Raw genomic sequence first — 16,790 nt, 5'->3', positions numbered from 1 at the left:
GGGACATGTTCACAATGGCCCTGAGAAAATTATGTTTTGTAATAAGAGGCCACATAATGAAAGGGTCATTGGTCTCCCTCAGTTACCTTGGCAACAAACCGCCACAGAGACAGAAGTAACGAGACTCTGTGGAGCAGCTCCACAATGCCTTCTGTGCTGATGGAGGTGTGAGGCAAACTGTTTGTTCTTTCTTTCTCTTCTCTTTAAACTGAGAACTCATTTTTTGAGGTTACAATTAAGAATTTTCTTTGTATTTTCCATAAATATAGATGTAACCACAACATTGCAAAACAATAATATAAAACAATACATTAAATCGTTAAAAGAAATTTAATCTACCATGTAACCACAATAGATAACTAAAGTGAAAATGTAGAGTTTTTCATTATGAATTGACATATTAAAAGCCCCATCAGTAGTTTGTTTAATTAGTTTTTTGACCATCTCACTCTCATCTCACACAATTCAAAAGACCATAAGAACAAAACTACTTGTGGAACATTCAAGAAACATCATCCAACACCACTTCATGAAGACCGCCCTCCTACTGCTACAGACCCATCTGCTCCTGGTACGCAAGCTGAAGAAAACACATCATCTCTTTCCCGCTGCATAGATAGAGACAATGGTGAGAGTACATCCATGATTGTGCCAGTGTGGATTTCATCAACCACCACACCTGAAACAGAGACTTTAATGTATGATCTACTAAACACACAGAGTAGAAACACCTATGTAGACAGAGAAGTATGTCAGAAAAGGGGGGCAGATTTAGAGCCAGTCAAGTTAAAGCTTACCACTATGAAAAAGGAAAAGATTACATTATTCGGAGAGAGTCAGTGGGCTTAGAGTTAGAGGGTTTACCTCACAAAGCTTTATTCACTTGCCACCGGCCTATACCAGAGACTTCATCACACTTGAACGTTCCCACATTCCTACCCCTGAAACCGCCAAAAGGTGGAAACATCTGAGGGGAATAGCAAAGGAAATCCCAGAGTTGATGGATTGTAGGGTCGGACTCCTCATAGGTTATGACTACTCCAGAGCCTTTGCACCACATCATGTCATCACAGCACATAACGATAATCCATATGCAGTCAGGACTTACCTGGGTTGGAGCATTGCTGGCAGCTCACCATAGGCCGCAAAGTCAACAGAAGTGAAAGGGGTTTTGCCATTGTATGTCTCTCAAAGAACTTCCACCACTGACGCCAGCAACTGTCATTAGAGTCCTTGAATTAAACTGCAAAGACAAACTCAGGGGAAAAGAGCATATCGCAAGATGACACACAGTTCGTGCATTTACTGAATGACGGAGTACACCAGATGACAGATGGGCACCTGGAGATGCCCCCATCCTTTAAGACATGCCCACAACTGCCAGAAAACAAGAAGCTGGCTCTGGTTAGGCTAAAGCACCTGGAAGGAAAACTCAAGAAAAATCAAAAATTCAAGGATGACTATGTTAAGTTCACAGAAGGTGTCTTCAAAGGTGGTGATGCAGAGAAAGTTGAAAATCATCACAAAACAGGGAACATATGGTACATTCCTCACACTAGTGCTCTGCATTTTCTGCAAAAATCCAGTCGCAGTGACTTGTCATGTGGAGAAAATGTTCCACAGATTTTATGAAAGTCAAGAGGAAAGTGATTACTTACAGTTCATGTGGTCTGACAATGGCGACGCAGATTCAGAGCCAAGAGTATCGCATGAAAGTCCATCTTTTTGGAACAGCATCCTCCCCTGGCTGCGCAAATTATGGAATGAAGTGTCCCACAAGCCAGAATAAGAAGGAATATCCTGCAAGTTTTACTTTGATGATGGCCTGATCAGTGAAGAGTCTGTGGACACAGCCATCAAACTAGTGACAGAAGCATAAAAAGTGTGTGCTGAAGGGAGGCTGCACCTCCGTAAGCTCATTTCTAACAACAGAGAAGTCTTGGAGTCAATGCCCGACAGTGAGCGAGCCAGTGAAGCTCAGGATGTGGATCTCAGTCGAAATGAGCTCCCAGTTAACTATCCCAAGGCTGGTCTATAGTGGTCCTCTCGGCAGTCAGCAGCATGTTAAAGAAGGAGCTGGAGCTCAAAATCAACCAAGACTACTTTAAACATACTCACAGGTGTTCTTGGGCTACATTAATGATGAATCCCTCATGTTTTACATCTTTGTTGCAAATAGAGACCAGACAATCAGAGAAACAACTGACCCAGCACAGTGGTGCCATGTCGACACCGATCAAAATCAGGAGGGACAAGGACAGATCAGGTTTGCGGGCAGTGGCAGAGTTGATCTGTTCTAAATGGCTCACTGGACCCAAATTCCTGTTGGAAAGAGAGATTGTCACACCAAAAACAACTCCAGAGCTTCAGGTGTGTGATCCAGAAGTCAGGTCGACACAAGAACTACAAAGAAATGTAAAAGAGGACAATATTTTGGAGAGGTTCAAACGGTTCTCACAGTGGAACAAGGCAGCAATGTTGTTGTTTGAATCCAGCAGCTAACAAAAAGAGCCAAAACAGCAGAACCTTGAAATGTGGAAGACAGAAGGGAGGCAAGTCTTACACTAGTAAAACAAAATGATGCTTTAAAGGAGGAAATGCAAATACTGAGTCAATGCAAACTGCCACACAGCCATCAGCTGTTCCAGCTCGACTCAGTAATGCAGGATGGTCTTCTCAGGATGGGGGGGCAGATGAAAAAAGCTTCCCTACCTCTTGACTTCAAGCATCCTGTAATCTTTCCAACACTACACAATGCATACTTTTGAGTCTTCAGAAAATCAATTAAACCACTGATATAATGATTGTCAGCATGGTTTAGAGCGGGGATACTCAACTTGCTTTGCCTGAGGTCACTTTTAGTGGTGCAGCATAGCCAACAATATTGTTTATTTTGTGATAAAAGCATTTGGTACATACATAGCCTAATATATTTAAAGGAAATCTGAATATTGGGCCTTCGCAGATTTGCATTCTGTTGACCATGACTGCTAACTGTTACTGGTACCGAGTATCAAACACTTTGACCACCCACAAGCCCTTAAATACAATGTAAGGCAATGATAAATAAATTAAAATGCAACATAATGGTGAGATTGCCCCTACATGTTTTAGTATCAACCGGATTTAACCGTAAGAGAAGCGAGTGTAGTTGTGTATTATAGGCCATTAGGGTTGCAAAAGTAGAGCGTAGCATTTTAAAATGCTATTATTTTCTTTCGCCATCACTGGTTTACTTACAGCCGTATACAAGCACACTTTCCAAACCACCCATAAGAGCTGAAAGCACACACACAGCAGTAAATATTTCAGCTCGTACATGAGAGAAACATAACCATAAACCATATAAATAAACACAAGCAAATGAGACTACTATTTACACGAGCGAAACAATCAGCGTCAGTGATATTAGCGTAACCAAAGTACGTCAGCAGCTATTTTTAGCACGGAGACTGCGACAGCTAAACACTTAAATTTACACTAATTTACCACAATGTCAGTTAAAAACACACACACGAAAACAAAAGAAACATGTTAAACTACATCATACCTTGTTTCCATCCCAACCTGGCGCTTTACAGCAAGAAATAACTAGAAACTTAAATACAAACATTTCAGTGTTTCCCTCCATATTGCTCAAATGTTTGTGACGTAAGTACTGTTTCCGCCCTGACGACTTCAAAATAAAGGTCCCAAAAGATCAATAGGAAATGGGACTTTCAAAATAAGACGGTACAGGAAGTGAATTCAACTTTAGGTGTTTTTTTTTCTTCTTTTTTTTTAACCTTAATTACGGAAATTCTTAACGTTTTAAGGGTAATTTACAAGCTTTGCTACTTAAGTTATTTAAAAAGACCAGTGTAATTGCTGTATACTATTTAAATTATTCTTTAAATCCATCTTGATCATGTTAATTGTTCTTCACGACAAAACAACTTGCCATGGACCAGGCACCTTAAAGTTTAAGTTAATAAAATATATCATATATATTTTTATATATTATATTGAAATGTTGCTTACATGCTCCTGTGCTTTTTTAAATTAAAAAAGTGTTATACCCTTAGAGTGTAATCCTACCCATAGGGTGACATATCTAAGAAATAATTTATTCTAAAAGAACAAATGAGAACTGATCAGTGAGTTGGCTGGTCTTTAGTGGTTTTACTGGTATTAGGTGCTAGCTGCCAACTGACTTTATTTGCAACAATAAAACATATAAAAAACAAATCACACTTTCTCAAAACAATAATAATATAACTCTTAATAACAAGTATTCATTAATCATTTCCATTCAAAATCGGGATCTCAATAAACATACAACGTACAATAGGCTTTTGTATAATACTAAAAATTGGATTTTAGCATATTTAAAGGTATTATTGTTTCTCATTCTATATACTTGTTCATTGTTCTCTAAATTTTCTAACTATTGTACAGTGTCTTTGAGTGTATGAAAAGCGTTTTATATATAAAATGTATTATTAAATGCATTATTGTTTTATATCCATATTTACAATTTAGCTTGATCACAGTGTTTATGTTCCTTCAGCCCACAACCTGAATGTCTGGAGTCACTATGACAAAAAAGGCAACTGAGTCTATATTAGTTCAGCTAAATCTACGAAACCACAATAAGCCATAAAATTGTTCATAATTGACAGTTTCTGAACAAAGTCAATAACAACTACCACCAGCCCTATCCCTAAGGACCTTAGTAAATGTGTTGTCACGTGTTACATTATCAAAAGTAGAAAAACAAAACACACATACACAGGAGCCCTGCGCTCAGTGACAATATGCTCCAAAGTCTGGTCATACTTCACAAGAGTTGATGCCAACATTGCTCATTACTACAAGTGCAACAATTCTCTCACATGTGAGCGAAGAAGCATAAACAATCTTTCAAAACATCCAGTGAATGTGCATCATATAGGCTGCAAGCTGAGAAATGCACCATTTACATCCACCATCCTAGCTCATAATTCATCTACTGTTAACCCATCCACCTCAGTATGTTTTAGTCTGTAATAGTGATTTGTTCAAAGCAATGCTGTTGCAGAAGGTAAATTTATATCATGTGCTTAAAATGACATGCAGCCAGTTAAAAGAAAATGGGATGTTACAGTGCTAAACACACCCCTACCGAAACTTTTTAAAAATGTGTTGCAGGTGTCAAATCCAGATTGAGGGCATATACAAAAAAAAAGAAAAGTTTCTCAATTTTGACATTAATTATCTTGTCTTTGTACTGTATTCAATTTAAGTCAAAAAGGATTTGCAAATCATTGCATTCAGCTTTTATTCACAGTTTACAGAGTTACCCAAATGTTTTTGAATCAGTGTTGTATTACAGGATTACTGTATAGGATTATGTCATTTCCCTCAAGTAGTTTTTTTGTGTATTAATATATAACATTACCAGTTCGCAGTTATCTGGTGCTAACTGTTAATGGATTTTAATCAAAGTTGTTGTGAGACTCGAGCTTAAAACAAACACACCACATAAAGTGAAAATTAGTTTATTGATGCTATATGTACCAAGAAATGTTTCTTCAACTGAAGACGTGAAAAAACATGATTTTCTTGCAGTCCAACATGTCGTATTGTATACAGAACATGGAGTCATGCGTAAGAAGAAGAAGAAAGGAAGCACTTGGGTTTGGCTGTCTGTTGTTCAGCCTCACATTCATACAAAATGCTGTGCTCCCGACTCAAATAAGTCCTTGTCGTAGGCACATCTTACCGTCTAACAGACCGGTGAGGTGTGCGTGTAGCAGACCTGCATGCTGTGTGTATTTACATGGAGCATCACGGTACCATCTCAGCGACACACAGCCAGAGTCAGGGACAGCAGAAGCAGCATTCACCTTGTCCCTCCTTAATTTCTTTGTTGCTTTTTATTCAGCAAAAATGATGGCCTCACTATTCTACTTAGTAGAAAAATTTAGATAGTATAAAATGAACAATGGTATTTAAGTAAAAAAAAAAAGGATATGCAGTTAATAAGCACATGTATAAAACTCATTTATACATTTAAAACCTTGTTGCCCATTGAAGCTTAAAAGACAAATATAGTGCTTTTATCTGATCTGTACAATAACCGTTCCTGCAGAGGAGTGGTACACAGAAAACAGGCAAGTTATACTAGCAAAAATATAAAATGCTGAAAAAGCAGTATACATTTGACTTCCATAGGTAAATATGTGCAGGATCTGCAACAACTACATTAAATCTGAAAACAGACTTTTTTTTAATATAATAATTGTAGCTTCTAGCTTTTAGTGGTAAAAAATGTTAGGATTCCTTTTTGGTCACTTACCAAACTTTTTTTTTTTTTGTTGACATTCCCCATCTTTAGTTACAATGGTTTGAGCTGAAGTTTGTTAAAACATAAATCAGGAGCTACAGTATGAAGATAAATCATTACTGGCACCTCAGTCGGCACAGGTTACGCTCCTGGCAGTCATGTTCTGTGTTTGTTGGCATAAACACTGTGTGACATGAACATCATGGCACCAAAAGCACATAAAAAAGAGGGTTGCTCAGGGTTCTGCTTAGTGATCAACTTTATGATCTGCATGTATTCAGAGAACAGAGCTGCTACCTCAGCAGACAGAGTCCGTGCTGGCCGGCAGCTTCCCACTGCGGCGGACCTCCTTCTCTCTTTTCTCTCTCTGTTTCTCCAGCTTCTCCTGGGCCTTACGCATGTCCTTCAGCTTTTTCTTGATAGTTGAGCGGTCGCTCTGACTGGACACACCGAGAGCCTGAAGTGAAAAGCGAACAGATTCAGGGCAAAATAATGCTACAATATATTCTGGCCACAAGGTGGCAGTCAAAGGCGACTAATACAGGGTTCCCACCACTTCAGGCAGGTTAGTTTTTAGATTTTTAAGACTTTTTAAAGCCATATGGGAATAAATTTAAGACTAATTTTATCTTAACCAAAGCTGAAGGAAAAAAACATGAACTGATTAACTCAATTTCTTAGGGTAAGGGGCAATTTTACCCAAATGTTTATTGTTACATAAAACTTTACTTTTTTGGGGTCAAGTTATAAAGTTAAAAAGTCTAATTCAAATGCTGGAAAAAAAAAACACGTTCAACAGTGCAAATATCTTACTTTAATCACTACAATCATCTTCTTCATTCTCTTTTTTTTTTTAAAAAAAGGAAGCAAAGCAAACACTCACTGCACATCATTTATCAGTTTGTGAGCCACTTCACTTTGAAAATACAAACTTTGTCATTTTTACATTTTTATCAACTTTGTATTTCTGCTTAGTTCTGAAATTTTGATCTAACATCTTACATGTTTAAACTTTTTAATTTTCTTTTTGTCTTTTCTATACATATGTACATGCAAATAAACAAATACAAAAATAATTTGGTTGGCCTTTAAAAATGCTTGTTCCTATGTCTTTTAATTGTTTCATTGAGTGCTGTTGGTTCCACTATCCTGATCTGTGAAACATTAATGTGAGAGGCATTTGGTAAATGATTTAGGAAAAAAAAGATGTTACCAATTATTTTGAGATTTTACAATGGAGCATCAAAAATGTCAGATTATACTTCCAGTGTCTTAGTATTTTTAAGACTTTTGAATGATTGATTAAATACATTTTTATTTAGGAATTGTTTTGAGATTAATAAATTCGATGCCTTTTAAGGCTTTTTAAAAATCCGTGGGAACCCTGTGAAAAGTGACTTTCATTGCAATAAAACATCATCATCATCATTCCATTACCATACAAGTAAATCAAAGTTAATTATCATCATCATGTTTTTTTTATTTTTTTACCTTCAACTTGTCACTGTCCAAGTACAAGAGCTGCTGGCCGTCCACTCCCTTTGCTGTGAATTCTGGTGTGTATTGGTCCATATTCATGCCCATCAACCAGTGACAGACCTGTTGATTGGTCCATTCAGAAACAGGCCGGTTTTGCCACTGATACTCTTTTCCTGTAGCTACTGGTTCATCATCCAAAGTCTAAAGAAGACACAGATAACAGAAACAGATGTTAGAATAATACTGTTACATTTGCAAGAGCATCATCATTTTATATTTTTTGTTCAAATACATTTTTCTGAGCAGTGCTCTTAAAGTCTGAATGAGTTCAACCGCCGGTGTAGCCTTTCATCATTTAACTGTTCACTCATAGAGAAGAGATTACTCATGTCTTATGCAAGAAAAAAAAGACTATAAAGACTTGCACAAAAATACATATATATATAGATGCCAACAGCATGCAACAGCCATCATATGCCATGAATTGTACTGTATGTGTCTGATCAATATTCTTTAGTGGCAATTTGAAACGTGGGGTGACATCAATTTTATTGTGCATCTTTCAAGTTTTGTAACCTTTGAAACTGAGTAAATTTGGGATTTCTTTCAAAAACATGGGGGAAAAGGTACGATACAACTTGGTAAGAAAAGTTCCATAAATTGCAAGTAAATTAGTAGATATAGCTAGGGAGAAATGTGTTGCGAAAACGAAAAAAAAACTAGGGAAAAACTATATTTAGAATTACCATAATTACATACCTAAGATTAAGTTGCAAAGTTATTATAATTTTTCAAGCAATTTTGCCAGGTCTTTTTCTTTAAAAAAATTTTTAACCTCCTTCCTGTTTTTAAAAACTAATTTTTTAGGTAATTTTCTTGCTCCTTACTAATTTCTAAGTACTAGAAATTAGTTCTTACTAATTTTTTTGCCGTTTATTATTTTGTTACTCATGGCCTTTTTCCCATGCTTTTGAAAGAAATCATGCCAATATGCTTAGGTTTCAAAAGGTTAATCATGTTTCCCACTTCATTCATAAAATCACATAAATAATGCTGTTTGTAATTATTTTAATTTAGGTACATTTGTTATTTCTAAAGATGGAGTAATTGCTGAAAGGCTGTTGGAGAAGGGTGAGGCTGAGTGATCAAAAATAATAAGTAAAGCTAACTGCAGCATGTATACAATAAACAAAGACAACATGTAGTGCAAGTTCTGTTGAACAAAACTGTGTGCAGTGTACAAATTCCCCAAGCTAGCACCAAGAAAACGAGCGTGCAATGACAGCGAAATACCAAAACATTCTCGGATGCAGGCCTACGTGTGTCTTCATACTGCATGTTTTACTGAGAGAGACTGAGACACTGAAAACTAGAATTTCAGAGAAAACAGCTGCTGAAACGCCACTGAACAGGCAGTAGAGCAGTCAACGCCATCCTGTGGTCTGCCAAAGCTTGTAAAGAACATGAAGCACTGGTTGACGCTTTAACAGAGGCAAAAGTACTAACTATTAACATTGCAGCTGACTTAAGAATAGCTTAGCTACAAGACTTGCTTTAACAAACAAAACAGCATTGATACACACATGCAGCTCTCTTCTATCCTCTCTGCATTCATGATTTAATCTCAGCTATGAAAGGGGGGAGGCTCAAAGAGCATGCTTGAGAATGTCCCCTTTCAGCTGCATCAAGGCGTCCCACACGGCTTTTGTGACGGCGCAACAAGGAGAGCACTCACCTCGCTGGAAGAGAAGATTAAAGTGTGTGAGCGCCCAGACAGATTGGGTTCAGCAACTAACCCAGAGATGTCTGAACTGGGGCTGGCAGGGTTAGAATCATCTATGACTGAAAAACTCTGGAACAAGTGGAAACAAGGAACGCATTTACTAAGGCAACAGTTCTTCACCATGACAAGCAAACAAATACAAAGACTGCAGGTGTGAGGGGTGAGTGCAGTGCTGTTTCCATAAGGACTAAAATTATTATAATTGATTAAAACTGATTTCAGTGGCAGCAATCCAAGTCATTGATTTGAGCAATAAGTGACTGTGATCTTCAACACAAAATGTAGCACAAATATTATATTATATTAAAGCTAATCCACCACCAGAACTACAGCAACAACCTCTAAACTACAACAACTAACTAAACTACTTCTAGTGAAAAACACAAACACACAAAAAGCAAGGTATGGGGTAATGTTTTCTATTTAGTTGAGTAGTTACTGTGAAATTAACAACTTACAGACGCAGAGAGCGGCCCTGCTTGCAATTTTTTTTAATTTAATGCTGTTGTCTCAAGATCAAAAGTGTTGTGAAAAATATCGATTTATTGGTGCATAAGGATTCTGAATATTTGAAACTGTTTCAACACACTGCTACCAGCTGCTCTTTCTTACTCTCTCTGATTGTTAATGTGAACTACAGTCATTTTGCTGTCCTCTACTACTCATCAAGTAAAGAAAAGTTTCCATCAACTTATAGCCTTGTTAAAGTCTTGAAATATAAACTTACATGCTCTGTATGTCCATTTCTCCCCACTGTATCAAATATCAATATTTTTTTTAAAGTATTGTATTAAAGTTAGAAATTCCAGTAATGCTTGATCAAAAGTTCAATATTTTTTTATCAAGATAATAAAGCTCATTTTCTTGTGACAACTGGTTAATTAATGTAAATTCTTTACATAACAAAATGCAGATTTCTCAAGATAATTTATATCGAAAATGAGCGAGTGATTAATTTGATCACACCTGATTTCCGCCTTTATGATCACTGTTGTGACCGTCTGGTGAGTAAAGTAACATTACTATCTGGTTCAGTAATGGGTACTCCTTGATCTGATTCATAAAAAACTAGTTGCTACAGTTGTAGTGACGCCTATGCATGCTGGCATGGCACTCCTGATCTCTGATAAACATTAGAAGTAATAAGAGAAAACAGCCTTTTGTCTTGTGATAACAAGTTGATATCTCATTTTTTTAAGATAAAATAATTACCATGTAATCTCATGACAATGGCATTAAAAAAATAATTGCAAGCACGGCTGTTCTCGGCTTCCAGAACTATTTAGACTATTTGATTAGGAAAGTGCTTCTTTTTGGTTTTTTATGCAGTCTAAAAGTTGTGTGGCTTGTTTTTCAGACATGAATGTGGGTTAAATTTAAAATCAAGGAACTATCCAGACCTGTGGGCTAAAGCACCAGCTATGTGCAAGTTCATATGCAGTTTAATTGAATATAGCATAAGAATCACACTCTAAAAAACTGGTTGCACAACACAAGTTAGTTACAACGTAGGAGTTAGCGTTGATGTTACACACAAATCTGCAATCGAACTTTCGATTAGCTGGCGCAAAAAGCCCCAGAAACTGCTTTTGGCATCATTTGTTTCCTCTAATACAAGCCACGCGGCTTTCCGAAAGCGGACAAATGGAAAATTTTAGAACATCAGTTTCCTATAACACTACCACATACCCAGTTCAAAAGAAGCTGTGAATTATTCATAGAAAGTATTGAGGTGAGAAATTACAAATCGCAGAACTCTATTTGTTAGTAATGCTCTACCGTGACATCTACAATCAGAAAGTAAAACAAGGATATGTATACTGTACCAAATCTAATGAGCGACTGAATAAAGAGGACCAGGAGAGATTTGTCTGTTTAAAGGAAACACGGTTCAGTGAGATAAATGTCCAGGCAGCAAAGCACTGACAAAAACTACCATAATGCACACAGCAACAGAAACCAAAACTTTTCTCTCAGTAATCATTTTCTGCTTGGTTCAGCCCGTGTCTTGAACTCATTAAACGGCATCGTGGGAACACCAGCCCGACCGCAGCCTGTGTGACAGTTAGCCACGCGTTTCACTGGATGCGTTTGAACTGTCACTATATGCAGACTCATTGAAAAGCCACTCAGTCCTTCCCTGCTCTCTGGCTAACATCTGGATCCAGTTTCTGTAGCCTTTGCATGATGCAGCTTGTTTGCAGAACTAGTTAACGATGGCACATGTCTGGAAACAGCCTCCTGTTTCTTTTTCTACTTATTTTACTGTTTCCATGAAGAAACAAATCTATCGTGATGGTGGGGGATAGACGAGGAGTGTCATCCACGGTGAGAGCAGAATGACTGAGAAGGATCAAGTTTGTAACCACACTGATTTTATATCTCAGTCTAATTTATGAAGGATTAAATACTGTATAGCTAATAGGTTATTAAGTTTGTACTGGATGCTAAGTCTGTGGCTGATATTTATATTAAAAAAAAGTTACATACCTTATTCTTGCGATCCTGGCTTTGTTCACTGCTGGTCTCAGTTGCAGCGTACGGCAGACTGCTGCTGGAGGACGAGGGCTCTCTGTCTCTGTCCTTGTCTTTGTCTCCAAACCAGGAGAAGGGCATACAGGTGGGGATGGAGGTCATTGACTCTGCCGGAGACAGGTTCCCTCCAGACTCCTCCAGTAACTCTGCTGATCCCCTGGGCATTGGAGAAACAGGAAGATACAATTATCCACACTCGCATTACATACACGACAGCTCAATACATGATGTGTTGCATAAGAAAATACTTAATCAAATAATTAAAAATCAAAAAACATCAAATATAAGAGGAAAACTCATATATCTATCTATCTATCTATCTATCTATCATCTATCTATCTATAAAACTGTACAATTTCCCCATTGCACCTTTTGTACATACCTTTTGTGTTCTTTATATTCTATTTTTCATTTTACATTTTTGAATTGCTTCTATATTTTTATCTTATGTCTTACACTATTTAAATTCACTATTTTTACTCTTCATTTACATTAATTGTTTTGCACCAGAACAATAAGTCAAATGCCCTGCATATATAAATAGGTTCATTCATAATCATAATCATAAAAATTGTAAATTGAGTGGCTGTTTTTCTGTGTATGAATTTGGGAATGCATTTTCTGCATTTATTTGTGGAAGCATCTTTGTGGATGTATTTGTATCTGTTTCTTGTGCATAAATGTGCATTTTTAATGCTACTGTGATATCCTTATCCAATAAAATATATTTATAATTGTAGCACATGCACTGCTATAAGTGTTTACAGCAACATGTTTAACAATGGGAAGCTTCAACAAATGTGACACAAATGACTATCCCCAACAACTCAGCAGATATTTGGACTATTTAACTGTTAAAAATGGAACGATAACGTACCTGCTATCCAAAGATGCTCTCATCACCTCCTTGTCATGTTTTTTTCCTTTGCCACCTGATTTGCGCAGGCCACTGTTGATGAATGGTGACATTTTTTTTCATTAATGGTAGAATGATGGTAAAGTGATGGAAATAAATGACAGTAATCACTATGGAGACTTACCCAAAGTCTGGGAATCGTCTTTTAGATTTTCCTGCTGATGAGGCCTCATTTAGCTCCTCTGAAATGACACAACAGACTCAGTAACAACTCAACAACAACTGCAACAACTGTAATTCACAGCCACCACATTTTGGTCTCACATACCTTTAAGCTCTTTGCCCTTCCCTTTGGACTCCCTTTTTTTGGCACTGCGCATGAATCCAGAGGGGGACTGCGGTGACAAGGTGTCTTTGGGAGGGGACAAAGAAGGACTTCCACCACTTTCAATACTGTCTCCCTGTGATGGTGACAAAGACGGGCTGCTGGTGAGCTCTGCCTTACTCCTGGATCCATCTCTAGTCTCTCCTGAATCAGCTCTCTGTGAATTCCCAGGATAGCAGACAGGCACTGGGAGGGCGAGGCTCTCCTGGATAGACCTCCTCCTCCTGGGAGATTCCTGCTCCTCCTGGTCCTCCTCTTCTTCAGTTTCCTGTGGAGACAAAGCTAATTATCCAGAAGCACAATGCAAGGAAGAGGAGATAAAAGCTTATTTATATAACAGAAAGTTCAGCTCTCCAGTCCTGATTGTCTGAGTCATGTATTTTTTTGTCACACACATTATAAAGAAGGTAGAAGGTAGGAAGGATTTATTAGTCATTTTTTAAACTTAAAATCAGCAGCTAATATGAAGATTCTATCCGGCTGTTCGTGCATGTTGCTGCTGGTGGCATCTTTCAATTCCTGCAGTGCATTTTTTTAAATTTGCATCAGAGTTATGTGTCTTTCTGGCTCCCAATAAGGTTCGCCCATCCAGTGCAACAGCTTGATCCAGGATGTTAGGGGTTAACCACGTCTCTGTGAAGATGTGCGCAGAGCAGTCCCTGATCTCCTGTTGCTGAGTGAGCCTCAATCACATCTCATCCACTTTATTCTCCTGCGACCGGACATTAGCCAGAAGAAGGCTTAGTAGAGGAACAGCTCCCGGTCCAAGTCGGGTCAGCCTGATGCCGGCTCTCCTCCCTTTCGGTTTGGTTTCTGACCTATGGCCTGACTGGCCGCTCGGCGTATGCCGGTTGTCGGGATCCTCTCACAGTCTGCTGCATTCAGCCCAAGCCCCACATCACTTTTCCTGATGTTGAAAGGTGTTTCTCTATCATACAAAAGTTATGCCTCAGCAGGAGGGGGCCATGGTGTAGAAAAAAAATTGAAAAATAGAGCAAAATACTGCAAAAAAGTAGCAAGGATTTGAGGAGCTACTGGCTGCTGCATCTACATACGCTGCCATCTTGGTGCGTTATTGTTTTTGTTTGTTTTGTTTTTAAAAGATACTCAAGGATGTTCCCTATTGTATTCTAGAACAGCTGCGAGTATCTCCGGGCAATTCAGTTGTTTAGGAAAAGTGCTGCCTCAACAGCAAAACAACCACAGAATATATGGCAGTGAAATTGTCAGATACCATCACTGCAGAATGTTTTCACTGTGATTGGTCAGCACATCTACACAAAGTTATATATTACTCAAGTTAGTAAGTGCTCTTCTCACCATTAGTTTCACCTCCAAGATGGCATTTTGAGCATGAGGGGACTGGATGGGGTTTAAGGTTTCATGTCATACCTTACATCTGGCCTCAGGTGGCGGACTGTTCAATCCAATTACATGCTCATACAACACAGTAATGTATCATGTTCAGCTGTTCCTGGCTGACCTGAGAATGACTTGAAGCCACTGCGAGGCTTTCCTTCAGTTTGGTCCGAGATGGAGGCTGACGTTTGGCCTTCTGAGCCAGCAGGCCTTTCGCTCTGTGTGCACTGGTGTCCAAGCGTTCTGTCTCAGGGACCAACTCACTCCAGTCTTCTTCTACACAGGAGAAAAAAAAAAACAAATAAGTCATAAAGCATAGTTTTAATGATTTACCAGGGTCACTGGAGTTTACAATGTGTTGAATGATTTACAGATCACACAATAAAAGAGTGGCGTGTGGACTTCCAATTAAATTCATTTTAATTCTAGTAACCCTTTGTACCTAGTAGTGAGTCGACTGATTGTGTGTTGGTTACTGGTTCTTGTCCGATTAATCTCTCATCTGCTGCCGAGTCCTGGCCACCCTGGCGCTCCACACCTGAGGCCCCTCTGGACTCCAGGACAGATATCTGTAGATAAAACAACACTCAGGTCATGTCAGTGTCTCTAGCAAGTCTGCTATTGTGTATAGGCATTTTTTTTCTTAAGCTGGGGTCTTACCCTGTCCTGCAAGCTCTCCAGCTGGTCCTTGTACCACTTGTCTTTTTCATCTAGAATTTTTTTCAGCTCCTCCTCTTTCTTCACAAAGTCTATCTCTCTGGGGAGTAAACAAGGAGATTTGGTTTCCCATCAGCCCTTTAGCTTGTAAACACGTTTTTTGTGATTATCACATAACTACATAAATTCCACAAAATCTTAAATCAGAGCTTGAAGTTAAACAATATTTTTTTTTAACAATATTTCTTTGTATACTTTTTTTTGTCAAAATGTATTGTTTTTAAATGTACAAATCCAACAGCACTGAATTGTGTTACTCAAGATAAACTTACTTCTGCTGGTAGTCCTTGAGGAGTTTCTTGGCCTTGTTGTACTTCTTGTCCAGAGTCTCATGTTGGGCCTGAGTCTCAGCTAATTGTTCATTCACAGTCTTACACAGCTCCTGAGCTTCCAGCCAGTAACTTTCCAACTTCAGGATTTTGTCGTTGCTGTCGTCAATCTTTTGCTCCAGTGCAGACTCTCTGGCTTCCCACAACGATCTGTCCTCCTCGGACACCCTTAGCTGTAAAGAGATGGTGACATGTTGTTTTGAAACAGTGGCCCACCTGTAAAATGAAATGTAGGTGGGCCACTGGCCTGGGACAGCTTCTGGGTTACTTGTAGTGTTAAACAGTAATTTAAAAGAACCAGTTCACACATTCTGTCTGATTGTTGTTTGACCTGGTTTTCTTCAATAACCTACTGCAAATGCATCAACATTTCAGACCTCTCTATAGACTTAAAGTTTGCAGCCTGCCAGGAGGCAATCAAAAGATAATTTCGAAAAGCATCTTCAGAATATTAATCGCTCATTGTTAGTACATCAAAGTTAAAAGTTCAGAAACAAAAAGGCTGGTATAAACCATCATTCTCAAAAAACTAACATTATAATTACTGATACACTGTAAAATCTGACAAGTTGATCTTACTAAGAATTATCTTGGAAAGCAATGAAAAATGAAAGTAAATATAAATACAAATCTTAAGTTATGTTAATAGCTAATTGTTATGTTCACTTAAAATTTAGCTGTACTTAATTGTTGTTGCAACTTAAGAATGACAAGTGGATTTAACTAGTTCTGTCAAAGTGTTAGCAACCTCAGTAAACCAAGTTAGTCTGACTTAACTTTAGCCAATGATGAAGTTAGGAGATCTGCAAGTTCTATTTTGTTAACATGTTTAAGAATATACAAATATGACTGACTAGTTTGCAACCAGCAGAATACAGATATATAGCTCAGTAAACTTGGTTTACTAAAGTTACTAAAACTTTGAAACATTTGAAACATTAAGTAACAGTAACTAAATTTGAAGTAAACTTAACAGTTACATATAAAGTAAACATAAATTAGATAAATAAACAGTTATATTTACTTACATTTTTCAAGTC

General features: G+C 37.9%; 1 protein-coding gene across 3 annotated transcripts in view; it reads right to left on the bottom strand.

The window, feature by feature from the left end:
* Positions 1-5,503: 5,503 nt before the first annotated feature.
* The window catches only part of ppp1r9ala (protein phosphatase 1 regulatory subunit 9A-like A), a 29,680-nt gene continuing 18,393 nt past the window's right edge, over positions 5,504-16,790 (bottom strand). The window contains exons 9-20 of one of the 3 annotated variants that reach the window (XM_042494257.2): positions 15,694-15,923; positions 15,365-15,461; positions 15,147-15,273; positions 14,829-14,980; positions 13,289-13,613; positions 13,145-13,202; positions 12,982-13,053; positions 12,060-12,261; positions 11,396-11,440; positions 9,522-9,638; positions 7,799-7,987; positions 5,504-6,764 (exon numbers count right to left, since the gene is read on the bottom strand). In XM_042494257.2, the coding sequence (XP_042350191.2) occupies positions 6,606-6,764; positions 7,799-7,987; positions 9,522-9,638; positions 11,396-11,440; positions 12,060-12,261; positions 12,982-13,053; positions 13,145-13,202; positions 13,289-13,613; positions 14,829-14,980; positions 15,147-15,273; positions 15,365-15,461; positions 15,694-15,923 (1,773 nt within the window). In that variant the 3' untranslated portion in view covers positions 5,504-6,605. The remainder of the gene's footprint in view (positions 6,765-7,798; positions 7,988-9,521; positions 9,639-11,395; positions 11,441-12,059; positions 12,262-12,981; positions 13,054-13,144; positions 13,203-13,288; positions 13,614-14,828; positions 14,981-15,146; positions 15,274-15,364; positions 15,462-15,693; positions 15,924-16,790) is intronic. The other 2 variants (XM_042494258.2, XM_042494259.2) reach the window with 2 other exon arrangements.

The sequence above is a fragment of the Plectropomus leopardus genome, chromosome 10 (assembly GCF_026936395.1).
Source record: "Plectropomus leopardus strain MGB_pleo_1.0 chromosome 10, ASM2693639v1, whole genome shotgun sequence".
Taxonomy (NCBI): Eukaryota; Metazoa; Chordata; class Actinopteri; order Perciformes; family Serranidae; genus Plectropomus; species Plectropomus leopardus.
This window is presented reverse-complemented; position numbering and strand designations above follow the sequence as displayed.